The following is a 23,023-nucleotide window of genomic DNA, read 5'->3' on the forward strand; positions in this document are numbered from 1 at the left end:
CTGAGTGGCTCAGTCAGTTGGGTGGCCGACTCTTGATTTTGGCCCAGGTCATGATCTCAGGATCCTGGGATTAAGCCCCACGTCAAGCTCAGTGCTTGGCAGGGAGTCTGCTTGAGGATTCTCTATCTCCCTCTCCTTTTGCCCCTCCCCTTGCTCTCTCTCTCTCTCTCTCAAATAAATCTTCAAAAAAATAATGTTTGGGTGATCTATTTGGAAATTGGTATTAAAGTTGGGATGCCTGGCTGGCTCAGTCAGTGGAGGATATGACTCTTAATCTCAAGGTAATTGGCATAAAGTAGTAGTTTCAAACTGAAATGGGAAAAGATCCTTGTTGGCTGAAGTATAGTGTATCTTGTTAATCTTTCATTATGTTTGTTATGCTATCCAGAAGTTTTGTAATTATATACAAAGATCGTTTTGAGAACTGCTTGATCCTATATGGCATATAATTTATTATGAAACTTAAAATATATACCTATTTAATAAGCTCTAGAAATGAGTTAAATTCAAGTTCTAAAACTAACGCAGCCAAATCTGAGAAAATGAATTAAAAAACAAAAACAGTGAAGGAAAAGTCAAAAAGAGAAATAAAACATAAGTGAGCTTTAGAATAGAACCAACAATTTGCTTTTGTTACACCCAATGGCATCTTTTTTTTTTTTTTTTTTTTAGTTTTTATTTATTTATTTGACAGAGACACAGCAAGAGAAGGAACACAAGCAGGGGGAGTGGGAGAGGGAGAAGCAGGCTTCCTGCTGAGCAGGGAGCCCGATGCAGGGCTTGAGCCCAGGACCCTGGGATCATGATCTGAGCCCAAGGCAGATGCTTAATAACTGAGCCACCCAGGTGCCCCCATTGGCATCTTTCTTAATCACCTGAAAGAAATATGTTGTCTTATTTACTCAAACTCAAGATTATGACTGAACATAGATGAAAATTAAGTAACTTCCCTTTATTAGTTAAGGTTTTCCAGAGAAACAGAACCAGTAAGATACGCATATATAAAGAGAAAAAGATTATAGGGAATTGGCTCATAGGATAATGGAGGCTGGCAAGTCCAAAGTCTGCAGGGTGGTCAACCAAGCTGGAGACCCAGGGAAATTGACAGTTTAGTTCCAGTCTGAAGACCAGCAACCTGGAAACTAGGAGAGCTTATTAGGGTAGCAGTTCTAGTCTAAAGGCAGGCATGCTAGAGACCCAGAAGGGCTGATACTCACTTCCAGTTTAAAGACAGTCTGCTGTAGAACCAGAAAGAGCCAGTGTTCCTAATGAAAGTAGTATATTGGAGAATTCTCTCATTTGGGCAAGACTGGTCTTTTTGTTCTAACTGATTGGAAGAGGGCCACTCCCACTATAGAGGCAATCTGCTCTACTCAAAATTCCACTGATTTAAATGTTAATCTTACCCAAAAACACATTCACAGGAACATGAAGAATAATGTTTGACTAAACATCTGGGAACTCCCATGGCCCAGGCAAATTGACACATGAAATTAACCATCACATTCTCCATCGCACAATGACTTGTTTCTAACCTTGTTTTCTGTGGTTAAGTAAAATATAATTTCTGTGATTTCATTTGTCGCTGGTGAGTTAAAGAAGTCCATAATTTTATGACTTACTTAATGGCTTTTAAATTCCTCTGATGCATACACAAAGTTTATTGCTTTCTAAGTTGATGTAGAAAAGGACTCAAGGTGTTTACACAGTCTCCTTTATAAATGCAATGTGATTTTTGTAATGTTAACTATATCTCATAGTTGAATTGCCTGGATTTAATAAGCAGCCAATATTCCAAAGTCCTGGTTAGAATTAACTGTTCGTGGGTTAAATATAAATTTTTAAAATCCTACTGTGTTTCATGTTATTTGGAATGGATTAAAAACCAGTACATACCACTTTGTGTATTTCTATGAGGGAACACCTCCCTCCTCAGCAATCCATAAAGTATTCTACAATATTAAGTCACTGGACAGTTCAGGAAACCTATTTTCTGTGCAGTATAGTTGTGTTGAACATTTGTAAGTTTAAATATAATAAGATATCTGTACTAAATGTTACAATTCAAGTGAAAACAAATAGTGCTTAACTTCAACAACTAAATGAGTTGAAATTTTTGAAGAGTTGGGGTTCAAGATTAGTAAACATTTAAAATAATGGAAGAAAGAAAGAAATAGATTATCATTTGGAAAAACATGATTTCACTTTTTGGGTGATTTTTAAAATTGAACTAAAAGATAATTTTAAAAGTCCCTGTAAGAGATTTGATTTGATTAGCAGTAGCTGGTTTGACTTGTCAATATTGGGATTGATCCATGCTAAAGAAGCAAAATTCTTTCAAGATTTCAATAGGAAAGTAATTTGTATGTCTTGTGGTTATTTCTGACAACTCAGGATTTCTTATCACTGATGTAAACAGAAATCAAGTTTATAGGGGCACCTGGATGGCTCAGTCGGTTAAATGTCTGACTGTTCATTTCGGCTCGGGTCATGATCTCAGGGTTGTGGGATCAAGCCCTGAGTTCGGCTCCACACTCAGTGGGGAGTCTGTTTGGAATTCTCTCTCTCCTCTCCCCCTGCTTGCACATTCCCTCTCTCTTTCTCTCTCGCAAATAAATAAATCTTTAAAAAAATTAAGTTTATAATTAGAAAGCAAGTTGGTGAAAATAGCCATAGTAAGTGACTTGACTACTTGGCATTCGGTTTTTGAGACTGAGAAAAGACAGTATCAGAAGTTCTCTTGGTTTGGGGATGAGAAAGAGGGTAAAGTATTGTTGGGAAAGGGAGGACTACCCAGGAGGAACTTAGTCATATGTTGCTGCATGTAACCACTTAGACCAGGTCTTGGCACACTATGCCCAGGTCAGTCTAACCCGCTGCCTGTTTTGTAAATATTTACTAGAATACAACCATGCCCATTAATTTACATATTTGCCTATCACAACAGCAAAGTTGAGTAGACAAAGACTTTATGGCCCACAATGCCAAAATATTTACTATCTAGCCTTTCTTAGTAAGGAAGAGTTAAGTGTAGGGGCTTCTGGCTGGCTCAGTCAATGGAGCATGTGACTTTTGATCTCAGGGTTGTAAGTTCAGGCCCCACATTGGGTGTAGAGATTACTTAAAAATAATAAAATCAAATTAAAAAAATTAAGTCTTGGACCAGTGTTTTCATCCATACTCCTTTTTTTTTCTTGAAAATAACATAAACTTTCCCATTAATGTTATTTGAAAAGTTCAAAATGACTGCTGTGATTTAAAAAATTAAAGCAAGAATAACATTGAATATTCTTTTTTATTAAAAAACAGCATATCCTGTTGTTCTTGACAGTCACCGCCCTAGATTATCTGTGGTTACAAAAGCAGAAAGAATAGTTTCCTAAGGGACAAACTGATATAGTAGCTTCATTCTAATACTTTGACAAATGATACTGAGAGACTTGTAAAGTAACAGTTATGTTGTCATCAATCAAAATAGTAATTTGGAATTTTATGAGTGCATCTTCTTCCTTCCCAAGTCTACATCCAGTTAACTGAGAGGTGAGTGTTAGATAGGGAAAATCAGGCTTTAGGGAAAGATAAAATAGTTGAAGATGGTAGTGGGTACTGAACAATGTACATTTTGTATTATTTTTGTTATATAATTATGGGGATGGTTGTAACTTTGCAAATATTTTATTGGATGATAGACTCCTGGTTAAGTAATTGGTTAACAGACACTTCTCTGAGTTTTTGTTTTTGTTTTTTAAGTGTAAGTAAAACTTAAATAAACAACTTGGTGACTTTTAGAATGTTTTTTTATTTGTTTTGGAGAGAGAGTGTGCGGTGGGAGGGGTGGATAGAGGGAGAGAATCTTAAGCAGGCTCCACACCCAGCGCAGAGCCTGTTGTGGGTCTTGATCTCACGACTTGAGATCATGACCTGAGCCAAAATCAAGTCTGACGCTTAACTGACTGAGCCACCCAGGTGCCCTAGAATGGTCGTTTTTGTAATTACCAGGTATACCTGGAATTTTAATGGTTAATTTTATATTGTGGACTTTAAATACAAAGTTATTGTTTGTTTTGGTGTGTTTATGTTTTTGTTTCGATGTTCTTACTGACTCACAAGTGTTTTCCTTTATTTTAGGAAGCTGAACAAGCAAGAACAGACTACTTCATTAGGACACTCTTACTTGAATTTCAAAATGTAAGTATTTTCCATTTAGAGACAGTTTCTGAGGATAGTTTTTAAAGAGAGGATATATAAATTATATGCCATTTTATCTTACATAGTTAAGGAAGTTTGTTAATGATTTCCCTTATTAAAATAATAAAGAAGAAAATCAGAGTGTAACTCTGGTTATTTAGTATTTTCAGCCTTAAGCTTATAAAATAAGATAAAGTAATATAAATTTTAACTTAAAACAATTTTCCTAAGTTAAATTTACTATATTTGGAATATTTGGTTCTTTGCTGCAAATGTTTTTCCTATATTACAGTAAGCAGATTATAGCATTGTTTACAAAATTATTACCCAGTTTTGCTAGCTTACAACTTTATCGAAACAAACCACCGTCAAAGCTAAGTCTTCATTTAGATATATATTATTTTTACTTGAGGCCTTTGACTTTAGTGTTTCAGATCTATATAAAATGATAATTTTCTAGGAAGAAATCAAAGAAAATCTGATGGACATTAGAGAATGCCATTTATTGGTTTCTTCCTCGATCTCTGTATTTTTGTTATTTTAATTTTTTAAACCATTATGAACAATTAAGCATGTCCATAAAGTGCATCATTCTTCCTCAACTATTACATTTGTAAATATACTTATACCTCCTACCTTCCTGTTTACAAGTAGACATGGTTCCAGCACTCCATACTTTGAGAACCACTGATCTAAAATAAGGAAATGGATTGGGGTTGGACAAGTTTTGTTTCTGATTTTCTTTTTCAGTTTAAACATTCTATTAGTCTTCTAATTACTAATGGATTTGAACACAGTGCTTATGATATATTGCTCATCCACTTACTGTGGATTAATTAAAGAATATGCATAGTGTAAGGGTTAAAAGTACATGCTCTGCAGGTGTGTGGGTTCAGATCCACATTTGTCACTTGCTGTGAAACATTAGGCAAGTTATTTACTCTTTCTGTCTTAATTTACTTACCTATAAAACGTGGATAGTATTAACAGTACCTTTCTCATAACATCACATGGAGAATAAATAAATTGTTTTATGTGAAGACCTTATATCAATACTTGGTATATGAGAGTCAATAAATGTAGTTATTTATTTTTATAAGGCATTGTTAAATACCACATAAATATCTTACAAATGACAGTAAAGTGAGATGTGCAGCTTTTATGTTTGCTTTAAAATTTGTAGTGTCTTTTTATAACTGTTGAATTACTGTTATTCTTGAAGGAATCTCGTAGGCTATATCAGTTTCATTATGTGAACTGGCCAGACCATGATGTTCCCACATCATTTGATTCTATTCTGGACATGATAAGCTTAATGAGGAAATACCAAGAACATGAAGATGTGCCTATTTGTATTCATTGCAGGTACAAAAGAATTTTCCAAATATTTAAATACTTTGGAATATACGTGGCATTATAATACGGGTGACGTTTGGTATTTTGAAACCTAATTTTTGGAATTTCCAAGAGAGGTCATTATATTGGTTTCCAAATAGTAAAAGCTATCTGAATCCTGAGGAAATTTTTCTTCTCTTAATTTTTAATTTACGTTGGATTCTTCTAAAAGACCTAGAAACAAAGTACTTATTTCATAAAACTGCTATCAGTTTCTCTAAGTGACTTGTATCTACATTCACATTTGTTATAAAGAGTAAATGAAATTTCTCAGACTCAAAAATTTACTGGTTAAATAGTTCAGAGATTTTTTTTTAGTGGAGACAGAACACCAAAGATAGTTTTTCTTATCCAGTAGGTCTGATTGTAATGCTTATTAGTGAGTTGAAAAGGCTGCTTTTTATTTATGGGCCAGAAAGGTGACTTGCTGATGGACATGTGGGAATCAGTTAACAACTTGGTTAATTAAAAAATATTTTCTATAGTTAATTCAGTGGTTAGTGGACCATTTAATTAACTAGTTGACTGTTTAAGAAGAAAAAATCTAATTATAGTAATTGCTTTGACTTGACTTCTTCAGAAGTTAGTCACAATCATTTTTTGTTCTATCAGTGTTGCCCAATGTATATAGTTCATAAATCCAATTTCATAGGAAGGTTTTCCTTTAAAAAATTAAATAAACCATTTAATGTTTTTAAACAGCCAAAATAGTATTTTAACTGTAGTGACATACATAAAAGGAAGGAAATCACTTGCAATTCCATGAGAGGTGCTCATTGTTAAAACTGGAGTATATGTCCTTCAGTGTGTGTGTATATTTTTAAAGAATGTTTCCCCACGTAATATAATTGTGTACATTTTTCTAAATCATATAACTATTCTTTCTACAATGAATTATGACTACCCTGTACTTTATATTTTACTTCCATTCCTTGGCATTTACTACCCCTCCCCCATCCTTTTTCATCTATTTTCATTTTTTTAAACATTTATTTATTTATTTTAAAAGATTTTATTTATTTGTCAGAGAGAGAGAGAGAGCAAGAGCACACAAGCAGGGGGAGCTGCAGGCAGAGGGAGAAGCAGGCTCCCCACTGGGCAAATCACTGGGCATGATCTGATTTGGCTCAGATCATGACCTGAGCCAAAGGCAAATGCTTAACCAGCTGAGCCACCCAGGCGTCCCCTTTTTCATGTATTTTAAACAATAGTTTAAATGTCCAGTGGCTGTCTTTGTAAGTGAAATCTTTGAGCACATCTGTAATTACTTCATTAGGATAGATAGAAGCAAATGGGATTCCTCAGTGAAAGAACATGAACTTTTTCGTGCTTTTAACACATATTTTAAATTTTGTTATCCATAAAGCTAGTGCTGATTATAATTAGTCAGTTTATGGGGTGCCCGTTTTCCCGTACTCTCCCAAATACTGTTATCTTCTTGTTTGTTTGATTTAATGCCTGAATGACAGGCCACCTTTTTTTTTTTCTTGGTAGTTTGTATTCTTTTGTGACTTGCTTGTTTGTATACTTTGCCAATTATTTCATAGCAGGCATTCATCTCTTAATAATTATGTTATAAATTCTTCATATATCTTTATATATTGAGGTTAACTTTTAATCATGTTGTAGCATAGTTTTTTAAATGGCTTTTATTCTGCCTGTCTTTTGCCACACATAAATTTTAAGTTGTTATGTAGTCAGAGTTGTGAATCTCCATTTATGATTTCTGTCCATTGAGATGCTTAGAAAGTCCTTTTGTAACAGAAGTACATAAACTACCTTTTTAGCACTTTTATAGGTTTTTTGGTAAACATATTTCTAATCCATCTGGAATTTTTTTTTATGATTAAGGTATAAGGTAAGAATCCAGCTTTTGCTCTTGTTAGGCTTACTTTCACTGTATCATTTATTGAATGGTCTAATCTTTCTCCTTTCATGGGAGAATTCACCATTATGTAATACTTACATATACTTGGATGTGTTTTTAAATTTTTTTCATCAGTCTGGTTGTGTATGACTTTGTAAGGTCACACTTTTAACCATCAAATTTAAATATATGTCATTTAGCCCCTAGTAACTAATGCAGTATTCTAGAACTGTTTTGATGTGAGGAATTGATAAATATATCAACAGTTAAAAGTTAATATTACTAAGCTTTTTAATTATTTTTAATGATTAAATAAATTAAAAATTAAAAAATCATTTTTAATCAAGCTTTAATCATACTAAGTTGCTTTAGATGTATTTTATCAGGAAATCTTAGATGACATGTTTGACAAACTACTGATCTTTCTAAAGGTTTTGAAATATGTATTAAAATGCTACCCAACTTTTTTTCTACCTAAAAATTATTCTGGTATCAGTAGATACCAGTATATTAAAGATTAAAGATATCAGTAATATCTTTAATTACTCAGAGTGATCTCAGTCCTGAGGTGCATGTCTCCTATCTCCCTCTAGTTGAGAATCAGTTGCCCTAACATACTTTTGTCATGTTTTAAAATAAAAAAACCCTGCAGAATTTTACTTTACATTCTCCAGGTTCTATTATTTCTTTAGGAGATGAGAGTGCATCACTTGTCTTTGTTCTTCCGGTGAAATCACTGCTAGTGTTCAAACCAATTTCTGGGGCTTGTGGTACTCCTCATCTTTTCTATACCTTTTGCAGATTGAAATGTTGTATTGTTTCCTCCTCTACTCTAAGGCACCAGAGCCATATTGGACATAAATTACATTTTTCTCTGCAAGTTATTATGTTGGCAAGACAAGATTTTCTGAGGTAGAATTAGACTTACAAAGTAAAAGCTGCTAGGTATTTTGTGAATCACTTAGGTATTCTCTGAATCTTGGAAGTTCCCTAAATTAAACAAAAACAAGATAAATACTAATGTTAAAGATGTTTGCCATGCATACACTTTATGATTTGTTTACTAAGATAGTGGAATATTGTCAGATTTCTTAAATGATTTTTTTTGCTTCTGAAAATTGTGTTCCTCCACATGTATTTTATAGTTCTTTTATGAAAAAAATCATATTGTTCTTTCAAATTTTATATTTATAGTGCAGGCTGTGGAAGAACAGGTGCCATTTGTGCCATAGATTATACGTGGAATTTACTAAAAGCTGGGGTAAGAATAATTTTTATATAGCATTATATCCAATTGATCTATTATTATTTTCCAACTTAATGGTAAATTGCAGTAAATTATAGCATGTGTTTCGTTATACATGTTACTTATTTAGAAATAGCTTTAGTATGTAAGGAAAAAGGTAGTGGAACTGGAAAAGGTATAAATGACGTTTATTACCTTGAGATAATGCATAAGGCAGCAAGGTAAACATGTTACCACCCCTATGTTCTGTGTGAATTGATACCCGCATTTAGAATATAAAATCTGGGTTGACTTTTCCAAATACAGAATCTTCATTGCCTTTTATATTTATTCTAGGTATAAGTGTAATCAATTCAATAAATATTTATGCCTAAATGGAAATATTATTTTATAGTGGTTAAGGATGTTGAGTCTGGAGCCAAACTACCCAGATTAAAATTCAGTCATTTACTGTCTGTGGGATTTTGATCAAATTACTTAATTTCATTGTACCTCGATTTTTTCAACTGAAAATGGGGATCATAATATTAATAACTCATAAAAAATAAATTAACCTTTGTAAAGTTCCTTAGAACTATGTGTGTCCTATATCAAGTGCTCAGTTCAGTGTTAGTTTTCATTAAAACTGGTGTTACTGTTGTTACTACCACTACAATTTCAAAGATGTTGTGTTCAATACTATGGAGGATGTAGAAGGAAATAAAACACAGTCCTTGTTACAGATTTGAAAAACGTTGTTTCATTGTGTGTAGATTTGCTTCTCTTGCTGGTTCTATAGTATTCATTTTCCATGCATTAGGAAGAAGTTTTTAATTCTTTATAGCTTTTTTAAAAATTATTTTTTTTAAACACTATGCCCAACATGGGGCTTGAAATCACAACCCCGAGATCAAGAGTCACATAACTCTACTCACTGAGCCAACCGGGTTCCCCTCTTTATAGCTTTAAGGTGTATTTCTGTGTCTTTATCTTGTATCAAATAGGATTAATAAAATACTTAGTTTCTCTTTTTTCCTTCTTTCCTCCCTCTGTTCTTTCTCTTTTTTCCCCCTGCCTTAACATTTTTCAATTTTGCTAGGGAGTATTTAAATTTTAAATTTTCTTCACAAAAGCCCTTTGGGGTTAAATTTTATTTTTGTATTCCTCAAAAATGTAATCCTCCTGATACTCAAATGTTAATTTTTAAGTGAACAAAATTTAACTAGGATTCTAACCCATTTTAACATAAAAGTCAAAGATTAGGGGCGCCTGGGTGGCTCAGTTGGTTAAGTGACTGCCTTCGGCTCAGGTCATGATCCTAGAGTCCCCGGATCGAGTCCCGCATCGGGCTCCCTGCTCGGCGGGGAGTCTGCCTCTCCCTCTGACCCTCATCCCTCTCCGTGCTCTCTATCTCTCATTCTCTCTCTCTCTCAAATAAATAAATAAAATCTTTAAAAAAAAAAGTCAAAGATTAAAACTGGGATGGAAAGAGGCATTTAAATAAATGCCAATAAGCAGAATAAACATCTGGTCATTCCACAAGTTGTGTATTTTGAACATAGTCCTCATTTGATTGTGTTTGGCTTAACATATATAATCTTATGTTTTAGCTTAGGACTTGATGTAAAAACCTTTTTTTTTTTTTTTAAGATTTTATTTATTCATGAAAGAGAGAGAGAGCATGAGCAGTGGGGAGGGTCAAAGGGAGAGGGAGAAGCAGACTCTGCTGAGCAGGGAGCCTGATACAGGACTCGATCCCAGGACCCTGGGATCATGACCTGAGCCAAAGGCAGACACTTAACCAACTGAGCCACCCCGGCACCCTGTGAACATCTTTTGATGTGTATAAAGACTCTCAAACAGTAAACCTGGGAATCTTTTTTAACCCTTCTTCTTTATCACTCCAAAATATTCTTGTTGATCACCAAGTTCTAATAGTTCTGCCTCAGAAGTGTGCCTCAAATCTGCTTGTATCTTTCTTTTTTTAGATTCCTTCAGTAAACTTCTGCCAGTTTTCTCCCTTTCAGACTCTGATCTTCCCTGCTGCAAAGCAGACTGAGTATCAGATCTGCTCATGTCAGTGTTACCTATTGTAGTAGTTCTAATTCCAGATGTACCAAAGAATTGTCAGGGATGTTTCACAGTCTCCACAGAGACATAGCTGAGGGATCTGTATTTTTACCAACTTTCTTAGTTGGTTCTTATGTAGCCAGCCCAGGAAACAGTGGCCTGTGGAATAAGTTCAAACTCTTATTAGGTTTACAGTCTGATTCCAGGTAGCCTTGTCTTCTTTCCTCCTTAAATACCTCTCCTTCTTTCAGTTTTAGGCTGTATCAAGCTTTTGAATTCCCCCACAAGATCATACATTTAATCTGCTGTGTTTATGTATATTTCCTTCACTTTTTACTCCACACACTAATCAGAGTTAGTCACAGCATCTTTATTACCACTGCACTGCAATTAGGCCTTGGCTGGATATTTGTTTACTTATCTCACTAGCTTGACTGCTGAGGGTCCAGATTAACTTTGTATCTTCAATGCCAACAACAATGTCTGATGGATGGTAGGTAGTGCTCAGTAAATGTTTTCAGTCATCCAGCATGTATATAAGGTCTGTTTGAGAAGTTACAGGTCCACATGAAAAAGAGTTGATGTGTTAAATTCTTTGTTTTAGAAAATACCAGAGGAATTTAATGTATTTAATTTAATACAAGAAATGAGAACACAAAGGCATTCTGCAGTGCAAACTAAGGTATAGTTTTTTGTTTCACTTTATAGACTGTATTTTTTAAAATATCTTCTTGGTTTGTTTGTTTGTTTGTTTGTTTTTTTTCCAAATGTCTCTTCCCTTGTTCATCATGTCATCTCCCTAATAGGAGCAGTATGAGCTTGTTCATAGAGCTATCGCCCAACTGTTTGAAAAACAGCTACAGCTATATGAAATTCATGGAGCCCAGAAACTTGCTGATGGAGTGGTAGGTGTTCTTGGCCTATTAATTTTAGAAAACGTTCCTTTCCTTTCCTTTCTTTTTTTTCTTTTTAGATTTTTTTTTTTTTTAAGTAATCTCTACACCCAACGTGGGGCTCAAACTTAACCCCAAGATCAAGAGTCCCATGCTCTACTGACTGAGCCAGCTGGGTGCCCCAAAAACTTTTTTTACCAAGATGTAATATTTAGCTTTTTAATGGTTATCTGTGTTTAACTAACATGAGAATATCCATGACAGTTGTTATTTTTATTTAACCTTGATTTTGTTAACTCCTTTCCTTCTTCCTGTTTGAATCTCTCTATTATCATGGACATTTAATGACTCCAGTACAAGTTAAATAATATTCAATATAGAATATAGGTAGGAAAACAGATCTTATGTCAAAAATCTTCACTGTTTCAAATATAAATTACTTTTAAAAAAAATTAACTGCATTGTTCTCTCTTTTCTTCTACCCCCCACCTAAGTAATTTTAAGTTGATTCTACATGAATTAAATTGTGTTCTTGGTCATGATGATATAAAGTTTTGTAATTAATTTTGTACAGGCTTTTTAATTAAGTAGAATTATAGTGCTACAATGAAGTCCCTTTTTGGCATGTGTTTCGTTCAATGTCATTTTAGCCTTAACAGATCTTATTGGATGTTCAAACTTTTGACCTGACAGAAATACTTTATTCTTATAGTGTTCTCATGTCTGCCTCTGTTTCCTAACTAGTTCTTTTATTTGCTGTCTTTCTGTAATCATCTTGTCCTTGAAGGTATTGCGCTGTTTTTTGATAAAATTTCTTTACGTTTTTATCCCTGAACCTAAGATAGCCATCACAGATAAATCAACTTAGCCTCAATAACTGAAGTAAAATGAGGAAATGAGTTGCAATTTATAACCTTTGTTTTCGTTTTCTTCTTCACATTGTTTTTGGCATTTTCCTAGACTATTTGTTTGAAATTTCTTGGGTTTTATAAATGAGAAACGTGTTACCAAATGCTGATCACAGTGTCTTAAAATAATCTAATATTGATCCATGAGTTTTAGGAGCTATGTATTTCCTTTATTAGCCAAGTGATAATTGTAGATTTTTAAGAATATATGTGACCTCATTTTTATTTCTTGTATTAACATAGGAATCGTTGTGCAACTAGGCACATGTTGCCATCTCTTTTTTCCCTTTATTTTTTTAAAAGATTTTATTTATTTATTTGAGAGAGAACGAGAGAGAGAGCATGGGGGGGGGTCAGAGGGAGAAGCAGACTCCCCGCTGAGCAGGGAGCCCGATGCGGGACTCGATCCCTGGACTCCAGGATCATGACCTGAGCCAAAGGCAAGTTGCTCAACCAACTGAGCCACCCAGGCGCCCCTCTTTTTCCCTTTAGTTTAATTAAAACCTGTTACAATCTGTGCTGAATGTAGCCAGATATTATATAATATAGAATAGAATGCTTTGTATATCATTGTGTATAATGTTATTTAAATTGAGAATCAGTAAATGCTTCAGAAAGCTAAATAGGCTGTGCTTTTTTTCTTTAAATTTTAGTGGAAGAACATTTGTTGTTTTTATAAATGTAAGATTAATTTGAAAGTTAAAGTTTCTATACTTCAGAAATGTAGATATTTTAGACTACCATTTCCTTAGTATATACAAGTGAAAAATATTCTAACCATTACATTTTTCAAATGTATAGGAAATTCTTATTTCATTTTTTATTGAGATATAATTGACATATAACATTGGTTTCAGGTATACAGCACAGTTGTTATTTGTATATATTGTGAAATGATCATCACAGTAAGTCTAGTTAACATCCATTACCACACATAGTACAAATTTTCTTATGATGAGAACTTTTAAGATTTACTCTAATGAACTTTGAAATATGCAGTACAGTATTATTAAGTATAGTCACCATGCTGCACATTATATCCCATAATTTTTCAATTTTATACCTGGAAGCTTGCATCCTTTGACCCCCCTTTACCCATTCCACCCACCTCCTACCCCCCACTTCTGGCAAGCACCAGTCTGTTCTTTGTATCTGAGTTCAGTTTTTTGTTTGTTTGTTCTTAGATTCCACATATAAGTGAGATCATATGGTATTTGTCTTTCTTTGACTTCTTTCACTTAGTATAGTGCCCTCAAGGTCCATCCATGTTGTTGCAAATGCCAAGAATTCCTTCTTTTTTATGGCTGAATGATACTCCATTGTGTGTATATGTCCCGTTTTCTTTATCCATTCTTCGACAAATGGACCTTTGGGTTGCTTTCATGTCTTGGCTCTTTTGTAAATAAGGCTGCAGTGAACATGGTAGGGTGCATATATCTTTTTGAGTTTGTGTTTTCACTTCCTTTGGATAAATACCCAGAAATGGGATTACCGGATCATATGGTAGTAGTTTTTTTTGTTTTGTTTTTGTTTTTTAAATTTTTGAGGAACCCCCACATTGACTGCACCAATTTACATTCCCACAAATAGTGCATGAGGGTTTCCTTATCTCCACATCCTAACACTTATTATTTCTTATCTCTTTGGATGCTAGCCATTCTAACAGATAATCAGGTCTCATTGTGGTTCTGATTTGCATTTCCCTAATGATTAGTGATGTTGAACATATTTTCATATATTCCTGTTGACCATCTATATGTCTTCTTTGAAGAAATGTCTATTCAGGTCCTCTGCCCATTTTTAATCAGGTTGTTGGGTGTTTTGCTATTCAGTTCTCTTATTTCATAGATTGCCTTTTCATTTTGTTGATAGTTTCCTTTGCTGTGTGGAAATTTTTTAGTTTGATGTAGTCCCATTTGTTTATTTTTGCTTTTGTTGCCTTTGCTTGAAAATAATTTTAATGCAGTATTCAGTGCTGTACCTTTAAAGCTTTTAAGTATATTTAAGAAATCTCCAGAAAATGATATGTGATAAATACTGCATTGCTCTTTCATCTCTGTTTTCTCATTACCTGATTTTTTTTTAGGTTTTATTCCATAAATTAAACTTCCATTTTATTAGTCTGAACTTCACACTAGGATTATGATTTTGTTATAGATTGTTTCTGTCTAATGGGTCAGAGGTTTACAAATAGCTAAAGAATAGAAGAAAGATCATATGTATGTTATGGGATGAGATGAAATATCACCTGATGGCAGATTAGTGGTTATTTCAAACCTACTTTTGTATCTCATTGCCTGGTACATAGGAGACACCCACTAAATGTTTGCTAACTGAACTTATGTTAGATTATATCCTTGCATTTCAAAGCTGACATGGTAATTACTGGATTACCTTTTGGGCAAGATGGATATTTCTATTCTGTAAAAGGAAAAACAGTTTTCCTTTTCCTGAGAAAACTGTATTTGGTAAGAATAAATATTTTGCCAAAGGTTGTATACTGTAGTGTCTGATACTATATAACTATATAACTCAATGGATGAATAGATTTGAAAAGTGGAAGGACAACCGGGTAGAAGAAACAGATAGCTTATTCTAGGTAATTTTTTTATAGTGTCCTCTTTTTTTTTTTAAGATTTTATTTGACACAGAGAGAGATCACAAGTAGGCAGAGAGGCAGGTAGAGAGAGGGGGGAAGCAGGCTCCTCTCTGAGCAGAGAACCCAATGTGGGCTCGATCCCAGGACCCCAGCCGAGATCATGACCTGAGCTGAAGGCAGACGCTGAACTGAGTGAGCCATCCAGGCGCCCCTGATAGTGTCCTCTTAAGAAATCTTGTTTTCTAGGTATTTCTGAATCTAGGCGACTGTTTTTATAGCAGGTTTATATGTACTTGGAGACTATAAATCCCAATCAGAAAAAAATGTGGAATCTAAAAAGTTGGGGAAGAACATCTTAGAGCTGTATGGTTGAGTAAAATAATTTGAAATATATTACTTGCCTTTCTGAACCTGTGCTGTGAGAAACATTTATAAATCTCTTTATTACTTCTCTGACAATTTAAAGGTAAAGTTAAAAAAAAAAAAAGACAAAAAACTCTTAAACTGTATGTTCCAGAATTATTTTCATAGAAATTTTGGTTGGAATGCTGATCAACAATATAAGACTCTATAATAAATGGTATTTGTCAGCGGTATTTACAACCAAGATGACTTTCCAGAGTAGGAGATGTAAAGAGAAAGTTTTTTCTGGAATCTAGTAGCCTATTGATTTGGGATTTAGAAACACTTCATTCAGTAAGCAAACATCTGTAAGATGTACATGCATGCCTTTTTATCTTCTATATAAAAGACCACTACCAGTTATCAGTACCAGGATTTTCAGTTCTAGGATGATGGAGTAATAGCAACAATATGGTCCTTCTGTTGTTATTGTACATTTTAGATGTGATACTGAATTCTGAGTATTTTTTCCTCAAATGCAATGTCCTTTATTTTTAAAGCACTTTGTTTTAATATTTATATTGTTCTGCAGTTGATAATATATCCTTAAGTATTTGATAATTAGGTTCTGATCTTTTTTTGTGGCCTCTGTGATATGGCTGATATGTGGTAAATATTAAGAAACAAAATCAGTGAAATGGAAGGTGGTCAAAAGGTAAAGAAATAATTTTAGCAAGCTTTTCTTGAAACAAAAGAATATACTAGAACCTAATTTCAGTGGATTATGTAATTTCTAAAATACTTTCATTCACCTTCAAAAGTTGGTGATTGTTTCAATTGGTAGTAAAAGCCCCTTAATAGAGCTATATACATTAGGACAAATATGGGACAAAAGCTGTAGTTAATAATGTCAAAAGATATGAGTAGAGCAAACATTATTGTAGGCAAAAATAAGGAATCTAAGAACACTGTCCTATTCTGAAGTCCAGTAGCCAGGAGGATTTGTTCATGCTGTGTAGGCAATGGTTCTCTGAGTTGCATTTCTATACTCCCACATTCATTTCTTTCATCAGATGAAATTCAACATGTTCAAAAGTCTTACCTCCCCCCAAAGTTCTTTTTCCTCTTTTGGCCTTTCTCTTAATGGTTCCACCATTCTGTCATTACCCAAAATGAGGAAGCCTTCATGACACCTTCTTTCCTTTGTCATATTTGTTTGAAAATGCTCTTCATTTCTTTTGTTCCCTTCCATAATCTTTTCTTTTCTTTTTCACAGTATCTTACCTATCTCTCTCTTTTTATTTTTAAGATTTTATTTAGGGACGCGTGGGTGGCTCAGTCGGTTAAGCACCTGCCTTCAGCTGAGGCGGTCATGATCTCCAGGTCCTGGGATCAAGTCCCGCATTGGGCTCCCTGCTCAGCGGGGAGCTTGCTTCTCCCTCTGCCTGTTGCTCTTCCTGCTTGTGCTCTCTCTTTCTCTGACAAATAAAATCTTTAAAAAAAAAAAAAAGATTTTTTTTAGTTATTTGAGAGAGTGTGCGTGAGCAGCGGGGAGGGTCCTGAGGGAGAAGCAGACTCCCCGCTGAGCAGGAAGCCCGATGCGGGGCTCCATCCCGCACCCTGGGGTGCGACCTGAGCAGGAGGCGGACAGCCCACCCACTGAGTCACCCTGGCGCCCCTCTTACCTGTCTCTTAATGTCATTCTAAATGCTGCCTTAATATTCTCAACTTCTTAATATTTTTCAGCTATATTCTTAATATTCTCACCTTTAAATAACATCTCTGGTTTCACTACTTTATGATTTTATGATTACCCCTTTACTTTTTAGTTTGGTAATATTACTAGACTATACTTCTTGGAGTTAAGGACTATGTACTTTACATTTTTGTATCCTCTCCAGTGCTTACTGTTTAGTGCATGTCACATAATTATCCACATTGCCTTACCTGCTATTCCAAAATCCAAAATGCTCTGAAAACCTAAAGTGGGGCGGAGGGGAGAGAGAAGAGAAGATGGGGAAATAGAGAGTGAAAGTGTTGGTTTGGTATTACACTCATTTGGCAGCAAAACCTGACTTGACATGACTTGAGGCTATTCATATTGTATTATAAAAAATTGATGTGTTTTACAGGTTAGAAGCAGTTTCATATGGTTCACCCTTAATCTTTATTTAACCTACTTAATGTGAATGTGTACAGATTTTGATAGAAAAATATTAACGGGTGTTATGGGAGTGTGTTTGTAAGCAAATAAATTATTAATACGTCAGAGGTATCTTTATGATGCAGAGTGTCTAAATTCTGGTGATGTCTGAGGATCTAAAAGTGTGGCATCCAAAAGACCTGATTTACCTGAGGCAATACCAATTTATATTTGTCTAGGTGTAATAATAATTAGTGCTCCCACTTTCATTCTCAAAGAGCCCTGATTTGACAATAAATTACATGGCTACCCTATCTTAGCAGATACCCCTGCAACAGATGCCTTTGTTATGGTAGGTGGCTTTTATTAAGAATGAAAGCATCCATTCTCATGATGTTATTGTTGTTCTGAGATACATAGTTAAGATGCATAAAACTCTTCTAAAACATCTGATTATGTGTCAGGAGACAGGGTGCACTAAAAATTGTGGAAAAGTTGAGATCTCTCTTTTCCTTAGTTGAGCATACTTGGTAAAAGAAAAAAAAGTCACTGGCAAGAAAGGCAAAGAAGGTGCTATGATGGACACAGTGGAAATGTCTTTTGATGTAAAAAAAAAAGGCAACTACAGTTTCAGAGTTCTTTAATCATAGTGTATGTAAAGATAGCTTTTTTCTAAAATTAATCTGAGATGTAGTATCCTAAGAGGTACTTCCTTGAGGGTGAAACTAATTCAAGGCAATGTTTTATATAATAATCTCACAACTCTTCTATTCACAATCCTAAACACAACCTAAGATTCTTAAAACTGTATTGACTCTGGAACATCCACATTAATGAATATTACTGGTCCTTGAGACCAGCAAGAACAAGGATATCCCTGAATGCGCGTGCTCTGCCTTTTCGCGGTTTATTTGGTTAGAGAGTGATATAAGGGCCATATATGCTTATGGAGCAGAGCACTCCGTGGTGATAAAGGGTAGGGCAAAGAATGATTAAAATGAGATCTGGGACCTGCTTAAAAGTACTAGATAGCAATAGGAACCCCCCAAAAATTGGGAAAAATAAAAGATACAACCCTTATTTTGTTGGCTTTTTTCCCCGTCTCTGTACATGTTACGATTCTACTGGTAGTGATGCCGAAAAAAGCTGTATCTTCTTTGATCTTTATTTTCTTGGAAATCTGTTCCTTTACAGTAGCATTTGAAATGTGTTGAAATGCCATGGTACACAATCGAGTTTTCAGTAACTGAAGATAGGCTGGGTTTGTTTTTGTTTTAAGTTTATTTATTTTTTTAGTAATCTCTTCATCCAGCGTGGGGCTCAAACTCATGACCCTGAGATCAAGAGTCACATGCTCTTTTGACTGAGCCACCCAGCCGCCCCAGACTGTTTTTTGATATTAATCTCTTTGGCCCTTTCAGCTAAAATATAGAGAATATAAAACCCATTTTGTTATTTGGGAAAATTGGAATTATTTTAAAAACTGAAAAGCCTAGAAACAGTTTATGTGAAACATGAGAAAGGAAAATTATTTTTCTTCTAACTTTAATGAAGCCTTTTTTTTTTCTCAGCAGAATGAAATTAACACTGAAAATATGGTCAGCTCCATAGATCCTGACAAACAAGATTCTCCTCCTCCAAAACCACCAAGGACTCGCAGGTATTGTATGTCACATTTTCTTTGAAAGGATATTTTTATTTTACTCATTGTTAATTAAAACAAATTCTGAATATTTCCAAGTTATTTTTATAACTTTTATCACTCTTTTGTCTCAGGTATAGCATGTGTATGGCAACTGATTTGTTACTGGTACACTAAAAATTTTGTTTCACTTTGGGTAAAATCTCAGTAGTACACTGTACCAGAGCAGTGAACATAACTGTGAATTGACAATAGCTCATATTTTGGTATGTAGTAAAATTAAATTTTTAAATATTCTAAAGATTTCAATTTTTGCATAATGACTAAAAAAGTAATATTGTCAAAAACTGTATGCACATTGAAGAAATTATTTAATCACATTACTAGCAAGGATGACTTTATTTCTCTTAGCACTTTATTACTTTAATACCAATCTCATTTATAATAAAGTCAAGATATATTCTTGTACCCCTTTGTATTTCTTTTTTTTTTTTAAGATTTTATTTATTTGAGAGAGAGAGAATGAGAGAGAGAGAGCACACGAGAGGGGGGAGGGTCAGAGGGAGAAGCAGACTCCCTGCCGAGCAGGGAGCCTGATGCGGGACTCGATCCAGGGACTCCAGGATCATGACCTGAGCCGAAGGCAGTCGCTTAACCAACTGAGCCACCCAGGTGCCCTGTATTTCTTTTTTCTTTTAGGGCAGCTGCTAGGTCAGTTACATGGTAGTATAGAAAGAATTTAGATAGAATCAGAAAGCTTTAGTTTCAAGTCCTTTTCACCCATTTACTACCTTTGAGGTTGTGAATAAGTCACTTATTTGATCCTGGGTTGGTTTTGGTTTTTTTGTTTAAGTATTGTCCTAAGGATGAAATGAAATAAACTATGTGAAAATGCTAAATATGGGACTTGGCACATATTAGATTTTCATTACATGTTAGTTTTCCCATGACAGTGTAGAATTAAAATGGAATTAATTGGATTACTTTTAAAAGGAGGCACAGTAGAACATCTGTAATAATAAACTATTAGAATGGCTTGTACAGGGTCTTGTCTTGAGCAAAGAGCTGCCCAAATGGATTGGCCTTCTCTCAAAGTAGTAGGACTTCTTTTATATAGGATTCACTGATTTTTTTTTTTTCCCCTTAAAAGTTTGCTAGACGTTGGGGCACCTGGGTGGTTCAATTGGTTAAGTGTCTGACTTCAGCTCAGGCCATGATCCCAGCTCCTGAGATCGAGCCTCGCATCAGGAGCCTGCTTCTCCTTCTCCCTCTGCCTCTCCCCTCTGCTGGTGTGTGTGCACGTGCACGTTCTCTCTCTCTCAAATAAAGAAATAAAATCTTTTTTTTAAAAAAAGTAATCACTAGCATTGATATAACATCTACTATATATGTTTTCTTCCTTTTTTGTATTCTCTATTCATTCTGTAGATAGTGATATGTCAAAACAATGAGTGATGTCATGAATTCATTAATTTTTACAGTAATCTTGATCACAGGGATATTAATATAGCTGCTTTCCAAAGGAAATTGATCTGCATAGGCTAGCAGAGTTCAGCTGAGAACACAAATCTCTTATCTTCCAGTCCAATAATGCTTTTTTCATTATATGGTATTACCTTCCTAGAAAAAAGCAGAGTAGTGAAGGTTTTTGTTTTTCAAGTGTTATGTTCTAATTTTTTGGTTGTGATTTCCTTTACTCCCATACTCTTTCCACCCCGTATGGAATCTAGCCTAAATTATTGTAAGAAAGGTAATTTTCTGATTTTAAATAAAACATCAATTTGGGAAAAAAAAATTATAGTCACTCATCTTAAGACTTGGTCAAATAAATGTAAAATTTTTTATAAAGTCCAAATATCTTTGTGTGAAATTCTGGGCCTCAGAGTATAGCTTCAGTCTATCTTTTTAGCCTTATTTTTCACTATTTCTCCAAACTGTTGTGTTCATTGTTCTGTCCTCTTCTTGTACAAATCTGCAAGAAAGTACTGGTACAATGCCTACTATGTGGTAGGTCTTGAATAATTTGCTTTGTTTAAGGGAAAAATATGCCTTCCTCAAATAGATTAGATTAAAACCAATATTTACAGTAAGAATTTTGCAAGTTATATCTATTCAGTGGAATTTTTTTACATCGGAATATCTAGTAAAAAATGTGAGTGTTGGACACTACAGTGGAAAATCCATATGTTGTATATATTTTTTTGTGGCGGGGCTTATAATAAGTGCTACTTAAGTGTTTTAAGCCTTGTTCCAACCTTAAATCAAGAAAGGATAAGGGAAAAAAATCTGTTAGTGTAATTACCAATCACATTTGAGTAGCCACAAGAACCCACAAAAGGACACAAGGAAACTTTTGGGGGTGATGGATATATGTTTATTACCTTGATTGTGGTGATAGTATTGTGGGTATATGCACATGTCCAAACTCATCAAATTTACACATTAAATATATTGGTTTTGTATATCAGCTACACCTAAGTAAAGCTATTCTTTTAAGTGTGAGTACTAAAAATATATTTATTGTGTACATATCAACATCCTGCACAGACTGCTTCCAAAAGCACTTAGAAGATTATAGGTTAAAGGGCGCTTGGGTGGCTCAGTCAGTTGAGCGTCTGACTTTTGATTTCAGCTCCGGTCAGGATCTCACAGGTTGTGGGATCAAGTCCTGTGTCAGACTGCAAACTCAGCAGGGAGTCAGCTTGAGATGCTCTCCCTCCCTCTGGCCCTCCTCACCCACATACGTACACATGCGCATGTGCTCTCTCTAATAAATAAATCTTAGGAAAAAAGATTACTGGTTAAATAAGGCTGCTTGAACACATTTAACTCTGGTCCCTCCCTAAACTTCTAAAATTACAGTGTAGGAATATAAAAATGTATAAAGATTAAAAAAACAAAATTGGAGAGGGGATGGTATCAGATATGTCAACAAAATTGTGGAAAGTGGAAAGCACATCGACCAGTGAAAAGGGACTTAACAGAGAAAGCTAAAACTTGCTTTCCTGTAGGTGGGGGAAGCCAATAAGAAGCAACATGATTTTCCAGAGAACCCCAAGAAAAGCTAGAAATTGGAAGTCCTCCTTGAGGCTGGTGTGTAGGATGGGACTAAAAACAAGGAGAGTACCTAAGTACTCTATATATAGAGTATTTAGAGTATTAATGAGATCATGACACCAGATTCCTTACATTAAATTGAGCAAATGACTGCTTCTCCCACATTTGGGCACACAGGAAGGATTTACTCTGGTGTAGTTGAACCAGGGAGTCTCTGGATTCAAGGACATCAGGTCCAAGTGATGGTGAGGTTGTATAGTGCCTTACTGAAAATAGGAATTTGTATGCTAAATGGTAAGATCCTCCAGCTCCCTTGCTCCCAGATTGCTGGTGGGAGACAGAATCTCCCTCTTGAAAAACTAACCAATCCAAGAAATGAAATGTATACTTATTCATGGTTGTGGCCTACCAGTGATTTGCAAGGGCTGTACTCAGTCACCATGCAGTTAGATGACAACTAAGCCACAAGTCTCGAGCCCTCTCCCTTACAGATATGTAGATATCTTCCAGTCATTTTTAATACTCCATTCTTTTTTCCCCCAAAGATTTTATTTATTTGAGAGAGTGAGTGAGTGGGGATAGGGTCGGGCAGAGAGAGAGGGAGAAGCAGACTCCCTGTTGAGAGGGGAGCCCGATGTGGGGCTTGATCCCAGGACCCTGAGATCATGACCTGAGCCACCCAGGCACCCCTGCC

The 23,023-nt window shown here is 35.0% G+C and overlaps 1 protein-coding gene across 3 annotated transcripts in view; it reads left to right on the forward strand.

Annotated features, from left to right (window-relative positions):
- The window catches only part of PTPN12 (protein tyrosine phosphatase non-receptor type 12), an 87,680-nt gene that overhangs the window by 52,563 nt on the left and 12,094 nt on the right, over nucleotides 1-23,023 (forward strand). For 2 of the 3 annotated variants that reach the window (XM_028120483.2, XM_088018341.1), the window contains exons 7-12: nucleotides 4,129-4,188; nucleotides 5,411-5,553; nucleotides 8,645-8,711; nucleotides 11,350-11,427; nucleotides 11,552-11,650; nucleotides 19,202-19,290. In XM_028120483.2, coding sequence (XP_027976284.1) covers nucleotides 4,129-4,188; nucleotides 5,411-5,553; nucleotides 8,645-8,711; nucleotides 11,350-11,427; nucleotides 11,552-11,650; nucleotides 19,202-19,290 — 536 coding nt within the window. The remainder of the gene's footprint in view (nucleotides 1-4,128; nucleotides 4,189-5,410; nucleotides 5,554-8,644; nucleotides 8,712-11,349; nucleotides 11,428-11,551; nucleotides 11,651-19,201; nucleotides 19,291-23,023) is intronic. The other variant, XM_028120491.2, reaches the window with a different exon arrangement.

This window comes from Eumetopias jubatus, unplaced genomic scaffold (assembly GCF_037043125.1).
Source record: "Eumetopias jubatus isolate StellerSeaLion01/CBP00866 unplaced genomic scaffold, mEumJub1_p1.0 scaffold_14, whole genome shotgun sequence".
Classification (NCBI taxonomy): Eukaryota; Metazoa; Chordata; class Mammalia; order Carnivora; family Otariidae; genus Eumetopias; species Eumetopias jubatus.